We start from the raw sequence: 25,000 nt of genomic DNA, 5'->3' as shown, positions 1-25,000 counted from the left end.
GACACGGACGGACAGGCAGTCGGCCAGGCAGGCAGGCAGACAGACAGGCCGACGGATAAACACGTACACAGAATCGTTAAAATATATATTATAACTAAGTGATTAAATGACGATAAGACCCAAGCACAGGGTGTTCTATGTTTAGAGACAGATAAGGCAGACACATGGCTAGTCACTTGGATCGAGGTCACGGTCCACTGCATTCTATTAATAAATCAATGATTTCATCATTAAGGAAGCACCTTGGATACGAGGGTAGGCAGAGCAAGGTCGAGGCTGTGACTTAAGGTAAAAAGATGACCCGGAAAAGATTTGACTGCAAAGTGTTCCCATCCAACATGCCTGCCTATCTGATCAATATGGGCTCTGCATGCAGTCAGCGTAATTTGTAGGTTTCATTGTTATGTATATTTACATAATTGTAGGAATGGCATTTTGTTGGTCATTTAGCAGAGACATTTTAAATCCAAGAGACAGTCAGTCATAGAAACATGTAATTGAGGTCAAGGTGTAAGGTTAGACATTTTGTTCTGTAGGATGCCTATGTGGACATTTGGGGCTTCAAACCCAAACTTTCTGACTGGGTGTCCAACATTAGCCACTAACCGGGGTCGAAATTCCCTGTGTGTGTGTGTGTGTGTGTGTGTGTGTGTGTGTGTGTGTGTGGGGGGGGACGGGACGGGATTGGGGGAACGTGTCCGCATCAATGTTAAAGAGAGCTAATTTGCCCCCATATTTTAGCGTAACGTCCGGCGACCTGACTTAGCGAATGAAGTGCATTCACTGGCCGGTCCATTACAATTTAAGTTTTAAGTGCAACTCTACGTGGCTTAAGCTGTTTATGTAATCGAAAGATCCCACACTCCTATCCCGATTGATCCCCTCCCCCCAGCCCACCCCATGAGTGACTCACTATTTTCGCCCTTGCACTACTAAACCATCCTGATGGGAGAATCGATTCAAGAATAAACTACCATAGTGCACCCATCATTAGCCACAAGGCCTTCCATATTTATCCGGTACACACTAAACAGTACAGTCTGTAAAACCACCTCCTAAAAACACAGGCTGGAGTCTCGCTAGAAATGTTCTCTTTTTATATCTGCAAGGTAGGCCATCATTCACGAAACACAACAGGGTTCTGGAAGACATTATCCTGAACTCTGAACGGCAGCATGACTTCACGTGGCTGGAATGATCAGTAATTGATTCACATCTGGGGTAAGGAATGCAGGGGATGCAATGTCCCAGCATCTAACAGGACATTTCCTGGAATAATAAAAACAAAAACAAAGTATGAAACAGTTAACTGAGGCGTATGAAAACAAGAGAGATCCAGAAGAGCGAGCGAGAGATAGAGAGAGACGATTTAGTTCCTGTTCAAAGTAATGTATACCTCCTTGACAGATTGTCCAGATTGTCCGCTATATCAACACATCTTGATGCTGACAACATTTCTCACTCCCTCTCCTCTCTGTCCGCTGTCTGGATTTATTTTAGCCCAAATAGAGCGATGCACAAATAACACTAACACCCACAGACGCACACACACACACACACACAGATTTGCAGTGGCAATAGGGTTAGGACACAAGGATTCTTCTCCTGGGGATGATGTATGACTCATCTCCGCTCCTAAACTATCCCACAGCAGAGACCAACGGAGCACAGAGCCATACACAGTACATCATCCCCCGCCCCCACACACACACACATGGACACACACATATCCATACCCACACATCTACATACATCTACACACACACACACACACACACACACACACACAAACACATTTATATGGATATATATGTCCCCCCCCCCCCACACACACACACAAATACACATACATATCTACACACACAAACACACTGGTATGGTATACCTGCTCTCCACAGAGCCCCCCCCCCCAAGAGGGATCAGACCATAAGGGGACAGATGGAGGGCCAGATATACAGGGCCACCATCTGGGGGCCAAACCTGATGTATTTATATACCTCCCTGACAGCTTTAATCAAAGACCTCCCTCCAAGGTATGAATCATATATAACAGCATGTGACCACATTTCAGAAAAAATCTATATATGTTTTGGAACGCTGGAATAAAGGTTTAGAGGAGACAATGCAACAGTGAGCAGCATATTTGTGTCTAAATGCATTAGTGCGAGACAGCTTGAGGGCTGTCTGCCTCTGCTTGTACATGTTTTGAATGCCCTACTCTTTGCTCTGTTCCCTCACTTCAACAGTCATCTCTGTTGAGCATCAGCAGTCAGGAGAGACAGAGGAGACATCTCTCTGATCCTGTGTGTGAGTGTGAGTGCGTGTGTGTGTCTGTGTGTGTGTCTGTGTGTGTCTTTGTGTACTGTGTGTTAATGTGTATGTTTGTGTTGGAGTGTGTTTGTGTGTGTGTGTGTGTGTGTGTGTATGTGTATGTGTGTGCACGCGAGTGTATCAACATATGTTTGTGCGCGTGTGTGTTTAAGCGCATACACTTGTATATGTGAGGGCTTGCATACATATCTATGTGCGTGTGTGTGTGTTTAAGTGTGTGTGTGTACTTGTGTGTGCGCACCATGTGCCAAACAAAGGCTCTTTGTGGCAGAAGTGAAGGGCGTGCTGTCTGAAGGACCCTGTTTGTCTCTGGTACCGAGGCAGAACTGGAGCACGTCAGATGCACAGAGAAGGAAAAAATAATTTAAATGTCTTTGTTTCACCCACCGCTTTTTACCTTCCCTCCTATCATGGTGTTCATCGCCCTTATCATTGCTGTCTCCTCTCTCTTTCTCATTCCTTCATTTGTAATTCCTTCTCTCCTCGAAATTCATTGTTGCCTCTTTGGTTCCAAACCTAGAACTCCTTCCCTCTTTTTTTCCCTCCGTCTAGTGTTCCCCTTCCACACCCACAAACAGTTGTGCAGCCCTTGCTGTGTTTCCTAATTACTGTGCGGTGTTGTTGGCTACACATGCTATCTGCTGTCTGAAACACGGTGATACATTAACCATGGCTTGCTTTTGCCCTCTCCAGTCCTGCAAAGATGGATGCTTTCCATATGGCCTTTCTTCTCCTTCTCTATAACATGAGCCTTTGTCTGTCTCTGCATGCGGTTCCCACCTACACCTTTCGACACAATGTCCTCGTTTCACTCTAATTAGGAGTATGTGGCATTTCTGTGTGCACACACGCGCAGGACTTGTGTGTGTGTGTTCCTGTGTGGGCATGCACATTAGTGTGTGTAATGAGTCTGCATATACACATGGTGAGTGCATTCATGTGTGTCTGTCTGTGTGTGCATGAATGTGTGTTTGTGTGTGCGTGTGTGTGTGTGAATGTGTGTTGGTGTGTGGGTGTGTGTGCAGAAGTCTGTCTGCTTGCATGCGTACGTGTGCGCGTGTGTGAGTGTCTATATATATAGCCTTGTGTGTGCGTGTGTGTGTGTGTGTGCATGCATGCGTGTGTGAGTGCGTACGTGTGTATAGTGTGTGTTTGTTTGTGTGTGTGTATGTTTGCGTGTTTGCACATGTGTAACGCGTGTGTGCACGTGCGTACGTGCATGTGTGTGCGTGACTGCACACATGCAGGCATACGGCTGGCTGCCTCGTGTAAGTCGGAGTATACCCCGCGGAGACAGAGCTGCACACTGCGGCGGTTTACAGCTAGCTGGTGGTGGCTAGCTGGTGGTAGCCGGGAAGCATGCGGTGGCCATTACTTCTGGATCACCGCTAACCTTGTCACACCACGCAGAGGACAGCCCAAGAAGGATGGGAGGGAATTCACCCTCAACAGTATAGACTATATATATAAATATATATATATATATACATATATATATGAGACTGTAACTGTGAATCAGGGCAATATAAATTAAATGTATTTGACCTGACTCAGGTGATACATTTAATGCAGGGGAGGCAATGGTTGAAAAACAAAAAGCTAACGTTGCTTCTTGCAGTTGAGGAATTTAAAGAAGAACTAAAGAAACAGAGGCCAACATCTTGGCATTAGGCCTTGCTGCACCATTTAACAAATTAAATGAAATGGTGTCCTTTCTTTTTTCTCTTTAAGTGAAAACATTGACCCAGGATATATACAGCAGATAATGCAGGAACTCAAAAGGACAATTGGGATTTAAATGAACTAGGTCAGAGCAGGTAGGATTTGATTTGTTGCTCCATACTTGCAGAGTGTCATGGGTATTGTGCTAGAAAAGGCCAATAAATGTGACACAAAATGCAATCAATGTATGTAATCAAGGCAAGATTACATTTTCTTTGCAATATATATTTCCATCTATATTGTACATTATGCGTACTATGACCAGCCTACTGTGAATAAATTATTGGAAAATGTTATGTTAATATGTCAAAAGAATATATCATGTTATATGCCCCCTCATTGATAAATGCATGATATTTCAGCTGCTCTAGAGCAAAAACAGAGGAATCAAGTCAGCCTAAATGTGGATTGCCGATCCAACTTTTATTTTAGTCTGTGCTAATGGACCACATATATAAATCGCTTGCTTCATTAACCTAGAAACACTGTTCTATACCGCACTCTACTGGTGAATATGTGTCACTGCAACTTATGTATTTCTCATGCGGATATTACACGTACAAATAAAAAGATAAATTGTTTCTGTAAGTGACATATTTGAAAACAGAACAGGTAGTGAACTCTTTTAGACAACTACATTTATTATGCCTTTCATTTAGTCTGGGAATCAGACAAATCTGCAAACTCGTGTTTCATTTGTCTGACATCTGCGTCTGGCCCCCCTCCCATTCAGACAGATTTTCAGGTTGTGCTTATCACAGCCGTTAATCTAATGAGGGGGGAACATCTATGAACAGAGAGGTTCCAGACTAATGCACATTTGCGAATAGCTTGGTTGATGTCAGGCTACCTTCCCTGTGTCTTCATTTTAATGTCAGTGTTTCAGTGGATCATGTTGTTCGTAGTTAAACAAGGGGGAATCTATAAAACATGTCAAACATATGGCAGCAGGGAGCAACAGGGCATGGGAGAAGTTGATGATCCAAAGGTGAAGAAAATGCTTTCTACTTTTCGGTGGTCATGTTTGGGTCACATTGTCACAGCTGATTTACATTGTCGGATCGACTTACCATAGACTTTCCCCAGGAATAGCGTCTTGACCTGATTCAACTGTGTGTCTGAGGCATCCGGCAGGGTGTAAGTCACTGGGGGATAGTGGTCGAGCTGTAGGAGTGAGAGACAGAGGTAGAGGGAGAGAGAGAGAGAGAGAGAGAGAGAGAGAGAGAGAGAGAGAGAGAGGGAAAGAGTTTAATTTGTGCAAGAGATTTCTAAACAGAAAGACAAGACAAGGCCACACAGAGCAATTCACTAAGCCTATTATGTAACCCTGGTTCTTTAGTGAACAATCTCATTCAAATGTGACATTTAAACAAAGTGGGCAAATTGCAATCAGTGAATAGAAGGCTCTTATTTTGGGAGGGTGCTTATTTTGAAAAGCGAGCGCAGCTTAGGCATTATGTAAAAAAACAAAAGGGGACTTGAAATCAATCTCAAGATGTTCTGGGAGCCAGTGTAATGATCTAAGACAGCAGTTGCAATGTTTTCCTGGTTCTAATCCATCTGCTCCAGCAGGGGTTATGCATATAACTTTTTTTCTGGGGTTTCTTTTGGGCGGGCAATTTGCAATCCCGGTGAAGCTGTCTTATGCCCGCCTGCTGTTCAACTGAGAGAAACAATACAATAATTATCGTTAGCTGCATGGCAGAAAAAAGGTTGACTTGAAAATAACACTTAGATAATACAAAGCAAAAACTGCTCTTTCAACTAAGTATGCACAAGATTCAAAAGCTAAATTAAAGCGTTATTATTGACACAACTACAACGGAATTAGGACACTGAAAATAGATTTATGTCGTACCCTTGTGGTGCAAAAATGTAATTCACTTTGAGTCTTCAAATTATAGCGCATTGGCGGCCCCAAGTGGCGTCCTGGGGGTAATTACAAGCACCACTCTATTGCTTCACACCAAAAATAAATGAACCTGGGTGTTCATCACGTTAGGACTGATTAGTACTCATTACACATCTCATCTAATGCTGGAATGAGCTCCAGTTCGCACATTTGATCCAATTTACTTCTGTATCAAATTTGCATCCACTATGTAAATGTATATTTTTGGCTCATCCTGATGGAATCCCTGAAGCACTGTATATAATTGACAAGATATCATTGAGTTTATCAGTGTAATTATTATTAATTTTACCAGGCCGGTAGCGGATGCACGCAAACCCGAAACATGAATTTTCATTAAGGAACTTGAAAACAATCTCTCACTGATTAAACCTGATAAATAATTGCACACCATTCGCCAGATGCAATTTCCGCATTCTACAATGGCTTCAATAGCTTTCCCCCGAAGAAATTAAGGCCAGGTAGAACACAATAACTTTCACCAAATGAATTATCAGCAGAGGATGAGACCGAGAGAGAGGGATAGAGAGACGGGGAGAGAGCTGGAGAGGGAAAGAGATAAAGGGGGAGAGAGAGAGAGAGAGTGTGAGAGAGAGAGAGAGAGAGAGAGAGAGAGAGAGAGAGAGAGAGAGAGAGAGAGAGCTGGAGAGGGAAGGAGATAAAGGGGGAGAGAGAAAGAGAGAGTGTGAGAGAGAAACGCAAACAGGGAATATACAACTTTAATATCAGTGTGCCATAATGAACATGTTATTGCTGTTTCACCCAAATTCCTAATTAGCCTGAAGGCTACGTCCCACGCTGGTGAATAGAATTATTTCAACTCAGCAAATTGCTTTCAGTGCGTTCCCAAATATGGGCACGCCTCAGTCTCCATATGGCGCTCCCTCCTACTGTCTCATTCCATCTCTGACTGTACCCCCCCCTCTCTTTCACTCTCTGTTCCCTCTCTTTCTCTCTCTCTCTCTCTCTCTCTCTCTCTCTCTATCTTCTTATCACTTTCTCTCTCATTCTCTGTTCCCTCTCTGTCTCTGTCTCTGTCTCTCTCTCTCTCTCTCTCTCTCTCTCGCTCTCTCTCTTCTTATCACTTTCTCTCTCACTCTCCGTTCCCTCTCTGTCTCTCTCAGTCCCGCCCTCTCTTCCAACAATTAATGGTATGGATGCAGACCAAAGCACACAAACACATGCCCGTAAGCGGGAAGTCGATTTTAAAAGATTAACCTATGTATATAGCTCGTGTGAGTGATCAAGTGGCCTGTAACACAGTGAACGGTGGCAAGAGGTATATTGACTGTACCGCGTGCCACTGTGCTTGCCAATCAAAGGGCATTCGGCTTGTTTACCATCCGAGAAAACCAGCCGAAAAAGTCTTGACTTTTCCGGGCTTCCGCAAAGGAATTCCACTGAACGTGACCGGAACTAATCGAACCAAACATTGACAATCACTGCTGCAATTATCGGGAGGCTTGTCTCTTAAACTGCTGTGTTTAGTGTCCACATTAACGCTGTATTTGCATTATTGGCTACCTAAAGGTCACGTAAACAAACATTTGTGGTGTGTTCAGAATAAGAATGACTAGAGTTTCCTCCCAACTGTGTTGTTACAGATGAGCTTATACCATTTATATGGCTTTTAAACTTTCCATTTAGCATCGACCTCAGAATCTTTGAGTAGGTGTAGCCTAATTAGTCTTTTTGATAATCCCATTCCAAATGAGTCTGTTTCCTCGCATCACATTATAAAGATCAATGCTCTGGGAAACTTAGTTACTGATGGTCTTTGAACATTAGCTTTTCTCCAGGGAGTGTGTACGACTCAAGAGGGTATTTTTGTTGTGAAACCTTCAAAATATGAAAACTAAACATAAAACGCTTTTCAAGGCTAATAGAAGCAGGGAGATGAGTCGCAGAAAAATGGAAAAGGTCAAAAGGAGATAAAGAATTACGAAAAAGGCAGGGGACGAAGAAAAGAGTCGGGGTTGGAGTGCGTGAGGCAAGGCAGCGGACAAGGGCGGAGGAGGAGCAGGAGGAGGAGGAGGAGGAGAGGAAGGTTAAGGATGAGAACTTTTAAGAAAGTTGAAGACGCTCCCTTTCACCTCCAGCAACCTTGCAGCGGCAGCGAGAGCAATCATACAAGAGGCCTAAAAAGGGCAGACATGTTGAAAGTTGTGGATTAAAAACAGGGGGAAGTAGAGAAGTGAAAGTGCTCAACTCAACGTACTGATAAACACCCTGGTGTCAGTACAGCATGTGCAGTGGGTGCACATCATTGTGTACAAGCAGGTGCCTGCGTGTTTAGGCAAAGGGGAGTGTGTGCGTGTGTTCTATGTAGAATAAAGATGGGCCGTATGAACGTAGGTCTGCAGCGTTTACGCGTTGTTTATAGTGCACCGTGGATCCAACTGGCAGATTACCGTCACGACCTTGGCGTTAACATTCATGGTTTCACGCTCCGGTGTCTTGCCCTGCCTGGATATAGATTTCAAAGATGAGAGAAAAACACTAATCCATGTTTTGTTTGCGGAAACACCTTCAGGGTCCACTTCACAGGCTCCATCTACAAACAACCTTGTCCCTCCCCCCAGAACCCCTCCTTTATCCCCCCGCCCGCCCCACAAAATCCCAATTAACACACACACCGCAACACTCGTTATCCTTCCCTTAACTTTTTGGGCAGTTAAGGGCTAAACTTACCATCGAAGGACAAAAAAGAACCTAATCGTGGCTCTCGTTTTTTTTTTTTCCCTTTTTTGTGGAATTGCCAAAGGGCTGCAGATAAATGGGCGGGCCCCGCGTTAAAAGGCCCTGAGTGACTCAGATGACCCCGATGGTTTGTAATTCAGTCACACCCCAAAGACTGTGTTAAACATTTATACCATCTAGGAGAAACGGCCAAAGCTGTCATCAACCCCCAGGGAGTCCTCACAATTCGATTATGTGTGTGTGTGTGTGTGTGTGTGTGTGTGTGTGTGTGTGTGTGTGTGTGTGTGTGTGTGTGTGCGTGTGTGTATGTGTGTGTGTGGGTGTGTGTGTGTGTGCGTGTGTGTATCTGTGTGTGTGTATGCGTGTGAAAAAAGTGTAATAAGTGGGTATGTGTGATTGAGTGTGCGTGTCTAAAATGTGTGCATGTGTATGTGTATGTGTGTGTGTTTGTCTGAGTATGTTGGTGAGTGCGTGTCTATGAATGCGTGCGTGTGCATAAACGTGTGTGTGTGTCCGTGTGTGTGTGCAGAATAAAAAGCACGTAATCCTGCTCTGCAATCATTTCCCGTGGCGGCAGGAAGAGATGCATTGTGGGGGATTCTCCCCACTGCGGTAATCAGTGGTGGGTAGTTGCGAAGCCGTCTCCCAGGAAGATCTGAACAAATACCCGGGCATTCTGCATACATATTTCATTGTAATTCGACCTCTATGAGCTTTTACTGCTCCACCGAGTGAATGTTGGGTAAAGTTCCCCATACCCCATACCGCCTCTCTCGCTCCCTCCCCCCCCAGTATTCATAGGCTTGTCATTGCTTTTGCCAGAGCGGCCTAGTGAGGGATATAAAGGGACTCCTAACCGGCCCTCGCTATAGACAGTCGCGTTGTTTTTCTTTGGTTTCGCCGTGATTCTGAGCGGCCCGCAATCTCTGAAGCCATCCCAAGATGTACCTGCTGCTACCCCCCTAATGGAGGGCACCAGCCTCTTCTGCTGAAGCATGTCCCACTTTGCGCGGCGGGAAAAATGTTTTCCATGCAAATTCTCTCTTGCTGTTCCGCAACTAATGGTTGGGGACAAAAACGATAAAGAAAAATTACGAGGTTCTTCATTTTTATTCTTCGTCAGCTCGAACAGAAAGTTTACTCTCCGACGCTGGCCTTTCTGCGCCCCCCCATTGAACAGTATGCAGCAGTTGCACACTGTTGCATACCATAGTAAACAGTCTCGAAAAAAGAGCGGTACTTAAGAAGTGCGATGATAGGGGAGAGAAGTCTATCACAGTGGTCAAGAGTTCACTCTATTGAACCCTGCTGCAATTCACAGAGCACCCTTGCTCATAAGCCACGCTTCCATGGGTTCCCATTGAAGAAAGATACAATCCGATTGCAGTTAGCAAATGTGACCGTAGACACACATTTTGACCCCTTAAAATATAAACAAAGACACAGACGTGGATAATAGAAGAAAGACACCTAGAAATGTAATTGTTCCATCGGTGGAATGAGTAAGAGCTGAGAATATACTGACCTCTAAACTTTTTTCTGTACGGTTTTCTAAAATTGTTCCACTCAGTGTTTCACTTTGTGGCAAAGACCCATACGTCTTATACTGAGCCAGTCAGGGCAGGGCTTATAGGTACTGAGGGGAACCATGGCAAGTACTTTAACCTGTGCAAGGTCGATGGATAGGTCTAGGCGCTGGAACTTTCTTTATGGGACATAATCCATCCGTTTTTGTCGCATCTGAAACTAATGCGCCGCGCCGAGTAGTAATCGTAATATTTCATTTCACGTAATGGTGTGTAATAGTTTGGCTGAACGCTCCATCCCTCCTTGACAAGAGGAGGCTGCAGGCTGAGTGTATTGATCTGTACTTAGCCGTACAGCTGTGCACCCAAAGCCTAGATCACACAAGTTAACAAATGCATGTGTACACAAGCACACTCAAACAAGCACAGCCATGCACACAGGGACACAAACGCACACACGCACAAGCACAGACGTACAGGCTCACACACACGGCAAACAGATCGATGCCCTCTCTGGGTTGCCATACTTAACTTGTCTATTGGAAGTGGATTAATGGTGGAAAGAGACAGGCGGCATATCGCTAATACATGGACAAACAAACGGGGGACCTTTCTGTCAGTCTGGTATTTGACTATGACATAGAAATCAGCCTTGATTAGATTGTTTCGTACATATAATCACACAACTCTGTCTCTAACAGAGAAGAACACTTTGGTGAAAGAACATATGGTACCAGGTTACAATAAGAGAACATTAATTAACCATAAACTACCTTAATTAACATGGAGACCATTAGGACATTTACGAAGATGAACACCATTAGTAAACTAGAAGAGGCCATCTCTGAATAAATTGAGAGACAGAGGGAAAGAGAGAGAGACAGAGAGAGAGACAAGGAGAGAGAGAGAGCTTGAGCGAGAGAGATTGAGGAGAGAGATATATAGCCTGTACTGGAGGTAATAGTTTCTCTCTCCAGCACAGCGCGAGCGAGGGGTGAGATAAGAACCGGGTGAAGGTCAGTGGCGTGAGCGGAGCGGAGATAAACGGGTGTAAAAGGCTCACAAGTGGAATGTGCTCCGGTGATTTATCTGGTACACAGAGTGGAACACGGCCTACCTTGAGATTCACAACAACTCAAGCAGCCTCCAGGGAGACCGCCCCAAGATTCCTCTTCATTATCTACGCACGCAGACACCGCATTTTACATGTGTGTGTGTGTGTGTGGGGGGGAACTCCTCACAGAGAGTGCTCACAAGTTGAATGCCTGTGTATGTGTTTTTGTATTTCCTAGTATGTCCATATATATATATATATGTGTGTGTCTGTGTTTTTTTCTCCCAGGTTCTTCAACATACAATTGAAGGTTGTATGAACCCTGCATGAATAGGTGGTGTGTACGACACAGTTACACACCACACAGGGGTCGACTCCTTCTCAGCGGCCTTCAGTCCCCTGACAAATGTCTTGCCTGGCACACGGTTGGCAAGGAGGTCAAACCCTGTGCAGGGGTCTGCAACCTGTCCCTTGGACAATGGTGAACCTCAACAACAGTATATCAGCTCAGATAGGCTGCCTGTTCCATACAATCATGTCTAGATGGACCCTGGAAAAAGTATAAAGTGACCAGATTCTCAAATTATTCTTGCATTGTTTTGGTTGTATGTGTGTGTGTGTGTGTGTGTGTGTGTGTGTGTGTGTGTGTGTGTGTGTGTGTGTGTGTGTGTGTGTGTGTGTGCGTGCGCGCGTGCGTGCGTGCGTACCTGTATGGTGACACTCCGGTCGAGGCGTGACATGTTGAAGGTGTGAGGCTGTCCGTTGGCCAGGTTCCTCTGGTCCACGTCTATAGAGGAAGGCTCCCTAAGACCCCCCAGGTGGTAGCGCACCTGTAGCGAGCCTTGGGATGGAACCACGGCGGGTGATTGGTCAGTTGGGGTGCATGTATTTGCTGTGATGCAGGGCGATTTACAATCACCTTTTTCCCCATGAATCAATGAATCAATTCATTATTTCGCCACAAAAACGAGGAGCCACAAGAATGTCCAATACTTAGATACTTGCATTACTAAAGTTTTAATACAGTATAAAGCTATAGGCAGTGTGGTCATTCTGAATCCATTTTTTTTCCTTAAACTACATTTATGCATTTTTAGGCTTTATTCATGACATACACTGAGGGTTAGACAGGACGGTATGGGAGAGAGAGGGGAGGACATGCAGAAAATGACCCCGGGTAGAATCTAATCCGGGTCTCTGTAAGGAATGAGCCTTAATGGTACGCTCTCTACTCGGCTCCTTATTCTGAATTCTGAGTGTAGAGCAACCTTCAATAAGCCGCAAGGGTCAGTGTAGAAGGGGGTAATGATTGGACCGCAGCCTAAAGTGGTAACTTCTGAATCAAATGAAGTGCTAGGTTCCCGGTTGTATGAACGTAGATCAATACCTTTAATAAATATTGATGTCGATATATAAATATTTAATAGCTTCCCCACTGAGCAAGTTCTTTGCAACCGGTGGAGTCTTATAAATAAAAATTCAAAGCTCATATTCATTACCGGTCTCAACCATGACCAGGAAATGTAACATTCAACAACTCAAGAACACAGAATCAAGAGTTGTGGATTTTTTTGTTTTGTGGGCACTATTTGAGAAAACTACCTTGCCAGGGCTGTTCATTTGCATTTAGTTATGTGTAAAAGAAACATCGATGTAGGTTGGAAATAATGGTTGTCAGTGGATTGCCATTCGACTTAGACAGTCAACAATCACCTGGGGTCTTAGCAAACTGGACAGGCCTTCATCAGCAAAACTATTGACCACAAACATCTTAATATAACATCCCTATTGCTGAGTCTAAGTGTGTCCTACCGTTCTGCTGTAACAATACAGCCAGGTAGTCCTGCGTTTTGGAGCTGACATACATCAGGATGGCCGGTGCGTTGGACGTGCTGAAACTGAAAGCCACTTCCTCCTGTTCCAGAGTGACTTCCTGCGACGACAGAGGATGTGCCATGCTCCAGGCGTCCCTATTGGCTGCAGCCGCTGCTTCGGACAGGAAGTTGTACCTGACCAGTGTTCCCGCCTCAAAGAATCCTCCAACCTCTGGTTGGAGAGACAGCACAAGTTCACATGTAACAATTTAGATTAGTTTGGAACATTTTGAATGGCTTTTAGTGGTTTCTTTATAATATCTTTTGTGACGAACAGTTAAATGCATTTACATAACATATGGCTAGCGGAAAGTGTAATTTAAATTGTCCAGAAAGAATGGACACACACAAACCCACACAAGCACACATGTAATACAGCCATTACAGGGTGTGTATGCAGCGTGAGTTGAGGTACTGGGTGTTAAATTAGCCTGCTCTTTAGCATTGCAGCTAAAGCAACATGTTGTTTACCAGTGCATTAACACGGCTAATAACAAACTCCTGCTATTCCAAGCTGTCCATTGATTCTCTTGATCAAGAGCGTATCAACGCCATATCTTTCCTATAGTGTGCCTGTTTGTTTGTATTGCCGGCTTTGGTGTGTGTCTGTGTGTGTGTTTGTGTGTTTAACTGTGTTTATGTTGTTGATAGGCACATACACACTGTGTGTGTGTGTGTGTGTGTGTGTGTGTGTGCGAGCTTCAATCAATAATCAAATCAATAGATGGAAGGTAAATGGTATAGTGCGCCTTCAATGCAAATAAGTAAGTAAGGGTGAGGGAATAAGTGTGTGTTGTGTGTGTGTGTGTCTGACTGTGACTGTGTGCATGATTACGCGATCACGTATGTGTGTGTGTGCATTCATGTTCAAACACCTGCGTGCCATGTAGCAGTCAGAATACTTTTGTATGAAATTGGAAATTTGAATCGAATGGCGAGGCGATATCATTGGAGGTTTGGTTTTTTGGTAATTCGTTCAACCGGATGCTATTTCTTCCGAAACATAAACTAGAATAGCCGAGTACGCTAAAACCTGGTATTGTGTACACCTATAAAAATGTGCTTAAAACTTGCCCCTCTGCTCAAACTCAGGCAATGCTCGGGGAAAACTCAGTGGGGCACAAAAAGCTGCTCTCGCAGTCCCCAGCGCGAGGCCCTTAATCACATCATTTTGGGCTCGTGCACGGCGAGACAAAGAGACTATAAAAGGGCATTTACTCTCATTCAATACAAGATTCCTGGTCCCCAAAATATATCCCGGGAGAGGTAAGAGTAGTGCTTTCCAAAAAATCCAACAAAGTGGTTCAAATTCCAATAGGTGAGGTCTCACGCCTCTGACTTTGCACATCATGAACCATGGTCAATGATTCGGTTTTTATTCACGTACACTCCCAATACAGCAACCCTGGCAGGGAGAGTTTTAAAATATTTAAACAGCCTGCTGATAGCCTTCGCTTCACTGACACCGACGTCTGTTATTCAGAGTTCATGCTGTTGGCGATTACCTATCTCCCCCAGACTTTACATTTTTACGGAGTGATAAAAAACTACAAAACAACGCGGTCGCCTGCCACCGTGATAGATATGCTTATTAGGGATTCACATCCGTTTAGGGGGTGTTAAATTGGCTGCTACCAAGGCTAATGCTTCGATGGCGGGGCCAGCTAATCTTTTCTTGTTTTCCGGTGTTATAGAACTTTAGGTTTGAAAACTCTGTCAAATTGGAGATTTTATGCTATTTTAAAACGCAAATGAGTCAACCCAGACGGAGCAGAGAGACGGATTTAGCGCCATGGTAACCAGCTTCATTAAATCTGATTTTGTCCCATTATATGATTTCCCTAACTGGATTCAATCGACTTCCAGTTTGTAATTCCACGTCTTGATATTGAGGGGAGATGAGGGCTGGCGGGAAATATTGCGGGATTCATTACATAATCCTGACACCGTTTACTAATGCAATTGGTACTATTCATTATTTGCTTTATAATTGATGAATTGTTCCACATAATGCAGGCCCAGGTGTGCTGTGTGTGTGTGTGTGTGTGCATGCATGTGTCAGCGTGTGTGTGTGTGTGTGTGTGTGTGTGTGCATGTGTCAGTGTGTACACTGTGTTGATTGTGTGTGCTTCTGTCAGCGTGTACACTGTGTTGTGTGTGTATGTGTGTGTGTTTGTTTGTGTGTGCATGTGTCAGTGTGTACACTGTGTTGTTTGTGTGTGTTTCTGTCACTGTGTGCACTGTGTTGTGTGTGTGTGTGTGTGTGTGTGTGTTTGTGTGTGTGCATATGTCAGTGTGTACACTGTGTTCTTCCTGTGACCCCCGAGGGCAGAATAGCAGAAGAATGAGAGACTATAACAACAATACAGTCAGGTCCTCGGGGCAGTCTGTAAATATGGATACCATGGAAATGCATCACGCAATTATGGTTCACTGCACACGCTCTGCAGTCGCAGCGACATGTGGGAGAGAAGAGGGGATGGATTAACGACAGGGAGGAGAAGGTCGGTGACGCAAACAATGGAAGATATGAAATCACAAAGGGGTTCTACAAGTTCTTGAATCTTCAAAGCTTGGGTTCTGATTCCGAAAGCTACTACTGATCTCTGTAGAGTCGTTTGTTTTTTGCCCATAAAGCACTTTGAATTAGATGTAGTGACTCCAACATGGGTAGCATGCTCTGATCGTTCTCAACATGACTTTTAAGATCCTCCTCATCCTCATCCGTGGTCGGGCCACACTATTAAGACGCTTTGGATAGAAGCTTGATGACTCAATTAACTAAACGTAAATGTAGAAAGAAGAAAAGAGAGAGGATAGGTCCAAATAAAAAGGAGTCACACTGAGGCAAAGAGGTGCACTTAGAGAGAGACTCAAAATGTCCACTGAATCCAAACTTTACATCCTGCGTCATCAACAGACGGTCTGTAACCTAGCAACCCGTCGAGCGCTGTTTGACGGTCAAGAGAGGCTGCGTTTCCAGCACATCTTTTAAGAAGACACTGAGCGATGCGCCCCCAATACGCTAAACGCACAGTGAGTAACGACCAGACGCCCCTTATCTAACTGGTCAACAACAGGCGGCCGGCCACCGCTGTTACTCAGGTACACAGGTGGCATTAGGGCCGAGGGACTCCTCCTATATACAGTCGGGGTAATTTTGTTCCACTTTGACAGGGGTCCCTTTGTTGCTCTGTCGTTGTTTGGGAAATGAATAGGCAGTAAGCTATTGCATGGCTGCCAGGATGCTTGCAGGTGACCGACACCCCATTGATAAGGCACCTGAAGCCGGCTGGATAAACTGTTAGCGAGGCAACAAAGGAGACCGTGGAGGAGGAGGAGGACGGGGGATAGCTGAGCACAGGGGGAAGAGGGAAAAAAAAGGAAGAGGAAGGAGGAGGAGAACAGGAAGAAGGCAAAGGAAGGGAAGGGTAGGCAAAAGAGGGAAGAATGAGAAAGAGGAAAGAGCAGGCATTGTTCGCCTCCGGGACATAATTGAGGTTGAGCTTCATTTACAACACAAGGCTGCGCTGGTATCCTTTCAATTGCAACTGTATACATAACAGGCTGACACACACACACACCTCATGAAATTAGTTCTCGAGGTCTTGAAGTGTCTGATTGAGTGTGGCAGAATTCAGCGGAGGTCCTTTCATGTCTCACAAAAAGATTTTCCCACCATGTCACCCTTTCGGGCGTGATGCGCGCACACACACACACACACACATAGACACACACGCACACACACACACACACACACACACACACACACACACACACACACACACACACACACACTAATACTGCACAAGCTCTGCACTTCTTCTGTCATCTTGTCTCCCCCTGCAAGATATGCAGTGGGTGGGGGATTGAGGGAGCAGGAAATGGGTTGGGGTGGGGGGTGGGGTGATTGGTGTGTGGGTGTGGTGACTCAAACACCCATCCGGCTTTAAGAAAAAAATTAATTCATGTGTTGGGGATCAGCTCTGTGACTAGTAGCTGAGAGAGGGAGAGAGAGAGAGAGAGAGAGAGAGAGAGAGAGAGAGAGAGAGCAGAAAGAGAGAGAGAGAGAGAGAGAGAGAGAGAGAGAGAGAGAGAGAGAGAGAATCTGACAACATGGCCTCTGCTGCTCCCCCCCCGAGCATTTCATATGAGAACCTGTTCAAGAGCAGGTGGAGGAGGAGGAGGAGGTGGAGGAGGAAGAGGTGGAGGGGCAGGAGAATGTGGGGTAGGAGGAAGAGGAGGAGATAGAGGGACTTGAGGCAGAGGAGGAGGAGCAGATAGAGGAGGTAGGGAGGAGAAGAAGGAGATTGATATCGAGGAGGAGGGGGGAGAACGGGACTTTGCCAGTGCACTCTAATGACGCCCTATGAAACAAACATGAGCTGTTTGTCGCTCCCCGGGAGTTCACTGTATGACATCTCGTCGTCTCCCCCCCAACCGGTAATCCTCCCCCCTCCCCTCCCCTCCCACCCTCACCCCTGCCAGTCAAGTGACGGATCGTGTCGCGTAGCTCGAATCGCTGCAAATAAATACTGCTGCGGTTTGAGCGGTTGTTTTGGGCTGGTTCTTTTTTCTATGACTGTTTGGTCACAAACACAGAAACGATCGGGGAGAACGCCTCCCGCCTTCAATCGATGCCTCCTCGATTGTGAGCGGCGCGGGGAATCGAGGACGCAGCGGGGTGGGGAGGGGGGCACGATTAAACACATCAAGCGCTGTTGTCGTACGACCAGCCAGGGGCGAGAAAAACACCCAGATCTTGTTGTTCAGGATGGTAATCCCTCGGCTGTCGGGGGGCTCTGTGGAACAGGCCTGCTGATCTAAAGATAGGAGCCAAACAATGGAGGGGCCAGGGCGCCGCCGCCGCCTTCTGACGGAAAAGCGCCAAAAAACACGGATGACAAGGGAACGTGTGAGCCCAGAGATTATGCCTTGTTTTGGCACAGACTGCAGTGTGCTGTGCCGAAACACTGGCTTGGACAGGGTGGCCTGTGGGTGTGTGTGTGTGTGTGTGTGTAGGGGACGATGGGTGGGTGGGTGTGCACGTTTGTATGCATGTGTGACTGTGTGTGTGTGTGCGTTTGCGTGTGTGTATGTGTGTGCGGTCTCTTTGTGTACACAGGGCCACAGATGACTGCATTTGGCATTGGGTTTAACGGGTATTTGATTATATTTACACCGATTTTGGGTCTATAACGCCGTTGGTGTCAACACCTGGTCGAGAGGTTTCTAATAAAACTCTCCCCAAACCTAACACATGAATTACTAATAGTTATAAAAAGTATGTCATAAGTGTGCCTGTGTTTAGTGCACTTTATCAGGCAACTGGCAGCAACCAAGGCCAGTACTAGCGGATACGCCTGCAACGGATTTTCAATGGATCCCATCCAGATTCACAACTTTATTTAGCGTGTGTGAAAATAGCCGACAATTTATGGGCGATGAATCAAGTACATCCAAGTCTCAACGGAGAGAAATAGAAATGCTCGGGCGAAGGCTGCGATGAATAAATACACATTTGTATAGAAATATATTGTATGTAAATATATAAGAACACTTTGTGCAGTAAAGGAACTCACATCAACTGCATTGGACCTGTAAAAGCGACCTTCCAACCACACATGCAGCCCCAGACCTTATACACCTTCTGACCCCCCCAGACATACACACACACACACACACACACCAACCCCCCCCCCAACACACACATACATACCAACACCCCCAGACACACACATACACACACACACACCCCAAACTCACCGAGACACACAGACACACACACACCAAACTCCCCCAGACACACACACACACACACACACACACACGCCAAACTCCCTGAGACACACAGACACGCACACCAAACTCCCCCAGACACACACACACAAATGCCGAACTCAGCCCCCCGAACAAACTCATACATACCAACCCCCCCCAACCCAGACACACACACACCAAACAATCCCAGACACACACACACCAAACTCCCACCCTCCAACACACATACATACCAACCCCCCCAGACACACATGCAGACCCCCCCCCCCCCCCCCTCCGAATCACACACACACACACACACACACACACACACACACACCCACACACACACACACACTACAACCCCCGAGACCCCCACCTCTGGTGCAGAAGGGTCCGTCGTAGGCGGTGGCGGTGCAGTCGCAGGCGTAGCCGTTGTAGCGCTCCACACACTGGCCCCCGTTGCGGCAGTAGACGCCGTAGCTGCTGCAGTGGCCCTGGCAGCCCGACTTCACCCCCGGGGTGACCTTTGCCCTCTCCTCCAGGTCAAGGGTCACGCCGTTCATCCGCAGTGCCCGAATGCAGCCCAGGAAGCCGCGCTGACCCCCGGCCGCACCTGTTGAGGTCAGAGGTGAGGGGGGTGGGTGATAATAATAATGGATTCATTCATTATTATTATGTTGTTGTTTTTTTTTTTTTTTCACAAGACAGAAGATACAACAACAAACAACAACAGCAACAATAAAAACAACAATGAAGACATATGGACACAAAATAGGGGGGGAGGGTGGGGGTACCAGTATGTTGAAAGCACTTTCCATGTTAGGTAGGTCCATGTATTCCCCCAACCAAGAGTTCCTGGAGAAAAATGCTGGTTTTCTTCCCTTCCCGTTCATAAGGATTTGTCTCTTCATTGATAAGCAATGAAGAGACACTTTAAACTCAGGAACAACTACTTAGTTTAAAATTTAGTTTAAAATATATTTTAAACTAAGTAGCTGATCCTGTAAAAGTCTCTGGGAGGAATAACGTTTGTCCGTCAAGAAAGCCACAGCAGATAATACAGGAGCATGTGCGGAGAGGAGGGAAGGCTTGAGAGGTATTCGGACGATGTTTTAATGAGCATGTGAAAATGAAGCTAAGGGGGAGAAAAAAAATCATTAACAAAGTTAGGGTGGGAAGGACGAATGAAAGTCGAAGCATAAAGCAACACGATTTATATTACTCATACCGCTGCCTTGAGGAAGCCACTGAAGTCATGTTTATCGTTTTAATTGTTACTTTGTTATTCAGACAACCTTCCATTGCTTTGATTCCTGGGCTTTTTAAAACCGCGTAATGATCGCCGTGTGATCGTTAGCAGTTTTGCATTAACGCGCACACACACACACACACGCAAACACGCAACCTGTCACCGTGCGCGCACACACACACACACACAAAGTATGCACACACACACACACCGGCAGACACATACCGTTGCTTACTCTCGGCAAGCAGCCATTTCTCCAAAGTGGCAACATTGTCATTCCGTCCCTCATCCATTCCCCCCGTCTACCTGCTCGTTAGCGTGGACAGGGTTTGTACATAACATGGAAAAATACCCACCGCAATGACAGGGTGAGGTAAACAAAACCATAAACATACACCTTTCCACATACAAGGCAACACGCACTCTTTCTCTCTCTGCCTTTCACTCGTTCTCGTTAATGAGAATCTAGGGCCGTATCGATAAGCAAGAAACTCAATTATATCCCACAGATCGTAGAAGGATATCTACCACGACTTGTTAAGAAAAGCTGAAATGGACGCACACACACACACACACACACACATACACTACACCACCCCACACAGATGCACACGCACACACACACGCCCGCACACATATACTCACACACACACACACACACACACACACACACACACACGCACACACACACAAACACATCTTTGCGAGCCAACTCATAAAAATACTTTATAGTTGTCCTGCACGGACGCCATGTTCCTCTGACTGGGAGCAGTCCTGCACGTCGCCTCCTAACTGATTTGTCTTCTCCCCGCCGCTTAATGAATCTGTTGTATCCTTGATTGGCTTGCACTCTCTGCCACCTGTTTACTTAGCTCTTAAATCAGCCGCTAATTGACTGGACAGCAGGCTGGGTGGGCTAGGGGGGTGGCTGCTTAGCGGGAACAGGAAGCTATACACCCTTCCATCTTACACACACCCACACCCACAGATTAATGCACTGGCACTCATGCATGAGTCACATGCATGAGACATGTGCACACTTGTGCATATGTACTCATATTGTGTACTGGCACATTAACACACACAAATACACACACACATACATAAACCTGTAGAAAGACACACATGTAAACACACACACACACGCAAAAACACGCACATGTAAACAAACAAACACACACAAACACACACACACACACACACACACACACACACCTATAAACAGATGCGTGCATGTAAACACATAAACTGAAACCAGGTGAGTGTGTGTGTTGAAAGTGCAAGTGTCCTTTCTGTTTCCCCAAGAGCAAGATAAATACATCGCTATACAACGGAATAACATTTCCGGAGCCCAACAACCTCTTAAAGTCACGAATGCAGGATCTACAGATTCTACCAAATAATCCCATGTATTAGTTTACAGACAAGCTACCTGCAAAAAAGCAATGTCGCTGTCTGTTAGGTAGGGAGTGTGTGGGTGCATGTATATTAATACACAGTCGGGGAACCCATTCTCCGGAGCCATTTCTGTCCCCATTCACATTGCATTCTAACTACTCTAGTGTGATGGCAGATCCCCCAGAAACAAAGCATCCTCTGCCAATGGCCAGACACACACAGGCTGGCACAGGTGGCTGCTGCGGCTGCCAGCCAATGCCACCCAACCCCATACAAACAACTAGCATTGGTTTGGACGGCATATCGTCTAGGGGTCACACACTCTGCACTGGACCAAAACACAGACCAAAGCCTGTCACTCTAACATCTCCCCTGGGGGGCAGGGGGACAGGAGACACAGAAGATAGATAGTAATACGATCTGCTTTGTATCTTTCGGGGTTTTTGCCGAGATCAGTGGCTTTTAAACGTCTTAAACCGGGGGCTTTCATATATATACACGCGCGTAATGAGCTGCCATGCCATGCATCCTCCCAGTGACAGGAGGGTTTATTTAAAAAAGCTCGAACTAAAGCTTGGCGGGAGCGGAGGTTCCCCTGATGAGAGAGGCGTGTACGCCCTTGAGAGGACGGAGCGCAAGTAACCTGCAAAGCCCTGTTTGTTCATTTGAACCTCAGAAAGACGAAAACCGGATTATGTACCGTTTGTGTTTCATGCAAATGGCTTCCTCTTTTCGTTTTTCCATTTTTCCATTTCCTTTTAGACCATTATATAAGCGTTATTTAGCACCGTTGACAATTCAATCGTTTACCTAACATTTTTATCCGAAGCGATTTATGGTGAATTTCCTTTTAAGATGGATCCAAAATTTGGCTCATTTGAGGCGTCTTGCTCTGGGCTGGCTACAGGCCGCTGGCTACAGGCCGCCGGCTGTGGACGTTCTGGATCAAGAGGATTAAGGCTATCGGAGGAGGAAGAGGGTTCACATGACACATTTAAATGCTACCTACTGTCTTGGCAGGTTTGCGAGGCTGGTTTCCCTGGCGATGCCGCCACACACACACACACATGCAGAGGCGAAGCCAAGATGGCCGCCATGCCATGGCGGATGGAAGCGGGACAAGACGACAAAAACAAACACACAAAAAAAAGAGAAAGGGAAAAACAAAACAAACACACAAAACAACAAGCCAAAACAAGGAGTGAATAACCCCAAATCAAGCAACAAAGAAAAGAGGACAAAACAAACCGTGACAAGCCTATTAAGTAAGAATCAGGCAACAACAACAATGTGATGGGTAGATCGCATGGCGGGGTGATTTATTGTCATATGTGTGCGTGCCGTGAAACACTCGCAGCTAACTGAGTGCAGAGAATGACAGCGTACAGATGGGCCAACATCTACTTCCACAGCCAATCAGAGCAAATGAGGCATTGTTTGGTGAACACTGAACCAGTCCAATGGTTAATGAGAAGCATATTGATCTGGTGGGGGGTAGAAAGTGAGAGAAAGAGAGAGAGAGAGAGAGAGGGAGAGAGAGAGAGAGAGAGAGAGAGAGAGAGAGAGAGAGAGAGAGAGAGAGAGAGAGAGAGACAGAGACAGATAGACAGTCAGAAAGGGAGATAGAGAGAGAGAGAAAGAGAGAGAGAGAGAGAGAGAGAGAGAGAGAGAGAGAGAGACGATGACACAAGGGAGGGAGCTACAAATCAAGGATGGGGGGCGCAGAGAGAATAAGATCAAATCATGCTAGACAAACAAAATAATGGGCCAAGACAGCAGCGGCTCTAATCATGCGTCCTTCATCTTAAAACAACATTAATTCCAGTCAAACACAATATGTGTTCAGCGGCAGCAGGTATTTACAGAGAATTAAAATGGGTGACTAATGAACCAACGTGACGTCGGAGCCAGCACTTTGCCGTCAGTCCTTCACCCCCCCCTCCCCTCCCCGGAGACAAAAACATGAGGAGATCGGTCGCTTCTCCTGAGGTCAACAGTCCATCTGTAAGCCACTTCCTCTCACCGCAGTCCTTGTCACTTCCTGTCGGCTTTCCTGTGTCACTAACCCCCCCCCCCACTCACCCCCCTCCCCAAAGCCAGGTGTGGGGGGGGGATTACCTGGGGGATTACAGATGACATACGAGAGCGTACGATAGCACGATATCTCCTCTTTTTTGGAAACCGAGCCCCAGTAACATAACAATCTGCTTTTTGTCCCTCCTCTGTGTCTGCAGGTAAAGTAGCACTCTGCGCGATGGACCCTGCCATTCACGCACACACGGCTTGCACTGTTACGCCGTTCTCCAGGCTTCTGAGTTGAGCCGGCGAGGCCCCTCAGGTGACATCGGGTCTCCGTTTGGCTCCCGCCAGGTTGGCAGTTCTGCGGTTGCACTAGTGAGATGGTGGCTGTGGAGAGTATTCCCTTGGCAGCGTTCTCTGGTGTCGCATAGGTCACCTCTAACCGTACGATAGAGAGATACATGGAGGGCCGAATTGGGGGTTTGATAAAGACGGGAGTAGGGCCTGGTGGAAGTTAGGCTAGGGGCTGATGAGACCCTGAAGTGATAATGTTATATTCAGAACAGGGATCAGAGCCAAGGGTTTGGGGATATGGGGTTGTGGAGTCTGAACCGTCTTCCTCCAGGCAAGGCTTTTTGTAGCGAGAGTGATAAAAAAACCCAGACCTATCTGCCTCAGCATTTCTTTGACTGCCCATCATCTCTCTATCTCTCTCTCTCTCTCTCTCTCTCTCTCTCTCTCTCTCTCTCTCTCTCTCTCTCTCTCTCTCTCCCTCCCTCCCTCCAAAACTGCAGTTCTTGACTATTGACACCTAAGAAAAGGACTAAGAAACGAGACAGAGATGAAGAGAGGGGGGCCTGGTAGTCAGGGCACACACACACACACACACACACACACACACACACACACACACACACACACACACACACACACACACACACACACACACTCACACACACACACACACACCTCATCGTCTGCCTCCCCTTCTCGGCTCTCTTCCACTCCATAGGAGCTCTACTCTAGCGTGGGGTGTATATATCGATGGAAGGGGACTGGGGACGGGGATAGAGGGGGGAGGTAATAAGACTTTGACAGGCCCAATGTTGTCCCAAATGAGCCGTTCACAGGGAGCTAACCGCTAGCAAGATCCATAGCCTGCACTTTCTATTCTAACTGAAAATGGGCTTCGGTTGGGTGGGAGAACTACGAGGGGAACGAGAGTGAGAGAGATAGAAAAGTAAGAGAGAGAGAGAGGGAGAGAGGTTTTGTGTGTTTGTGTGTGTGTGTGCGTGTGTGTGTGGTAGCAAAATAGCTAGTAAATCTAACGTGAATAAACCTTGACCTTCCAGAGTGAAACAGATTGGTTGTAGGCACGCGACCAACCGCTAATCTCACGTCATTAACAGCAAAACTTTTTTGGGATGGTGCGATTCCGCCGTCATGTTTTGG

The 25,000-nt window shown here is 46.2% G+C and overlaps 1 protein-coding gene across 1 annotated transcript in view; it reads right to left on the bottom strand.

Moving 5' to 3' along the window:
* Positions 1–25,000, bottom strand: part of cntnap2a (contactin associated protein 2a) — a gene marked incomplete at its 5' end in the record, with an annotated part of 191,362 nt that overhangs the window by 11,634 nt on the left and 154,728 nt on the right. The window contains 5 exons of the mRNA XM_079754630.1: positions 5,124–5,217; positions 11,953–12,086; positions 13,058–13,291; positions 19,259–19,495; positions 22,539–22,568. Of these exons, the coding sequence (XP_079610756.1) occupies positions 5,124–5,217; positions 11,953–12,086; positions 13,058–13,291; positions 19,259–19,495; positions 22,539–22,568 (729 nt within the window). The remainder of the gene's footprint in view (positions 1–5,123; positions 5,218–11,952; positions 12,087–13,057; positions 13,292–19,258; positions 19,496–22,538; positions 22,569–25,000) is intronic.

Source organism: Pollachius pollachius, assembly GCF_949987615.1.
Source record: "Pollachius pollachius genome assembly, chromosome: 17".
NCBI lineage: Eukaryota > Metazoa > Chordata > Actinopteri > Gadiformes > Gadidae > Pollachius > Pollachius pollachius.
Note: the sequence above shows the minus strand (reverse complement) of the source record. Positions and strands in the feature narration are given on the sequence as shown.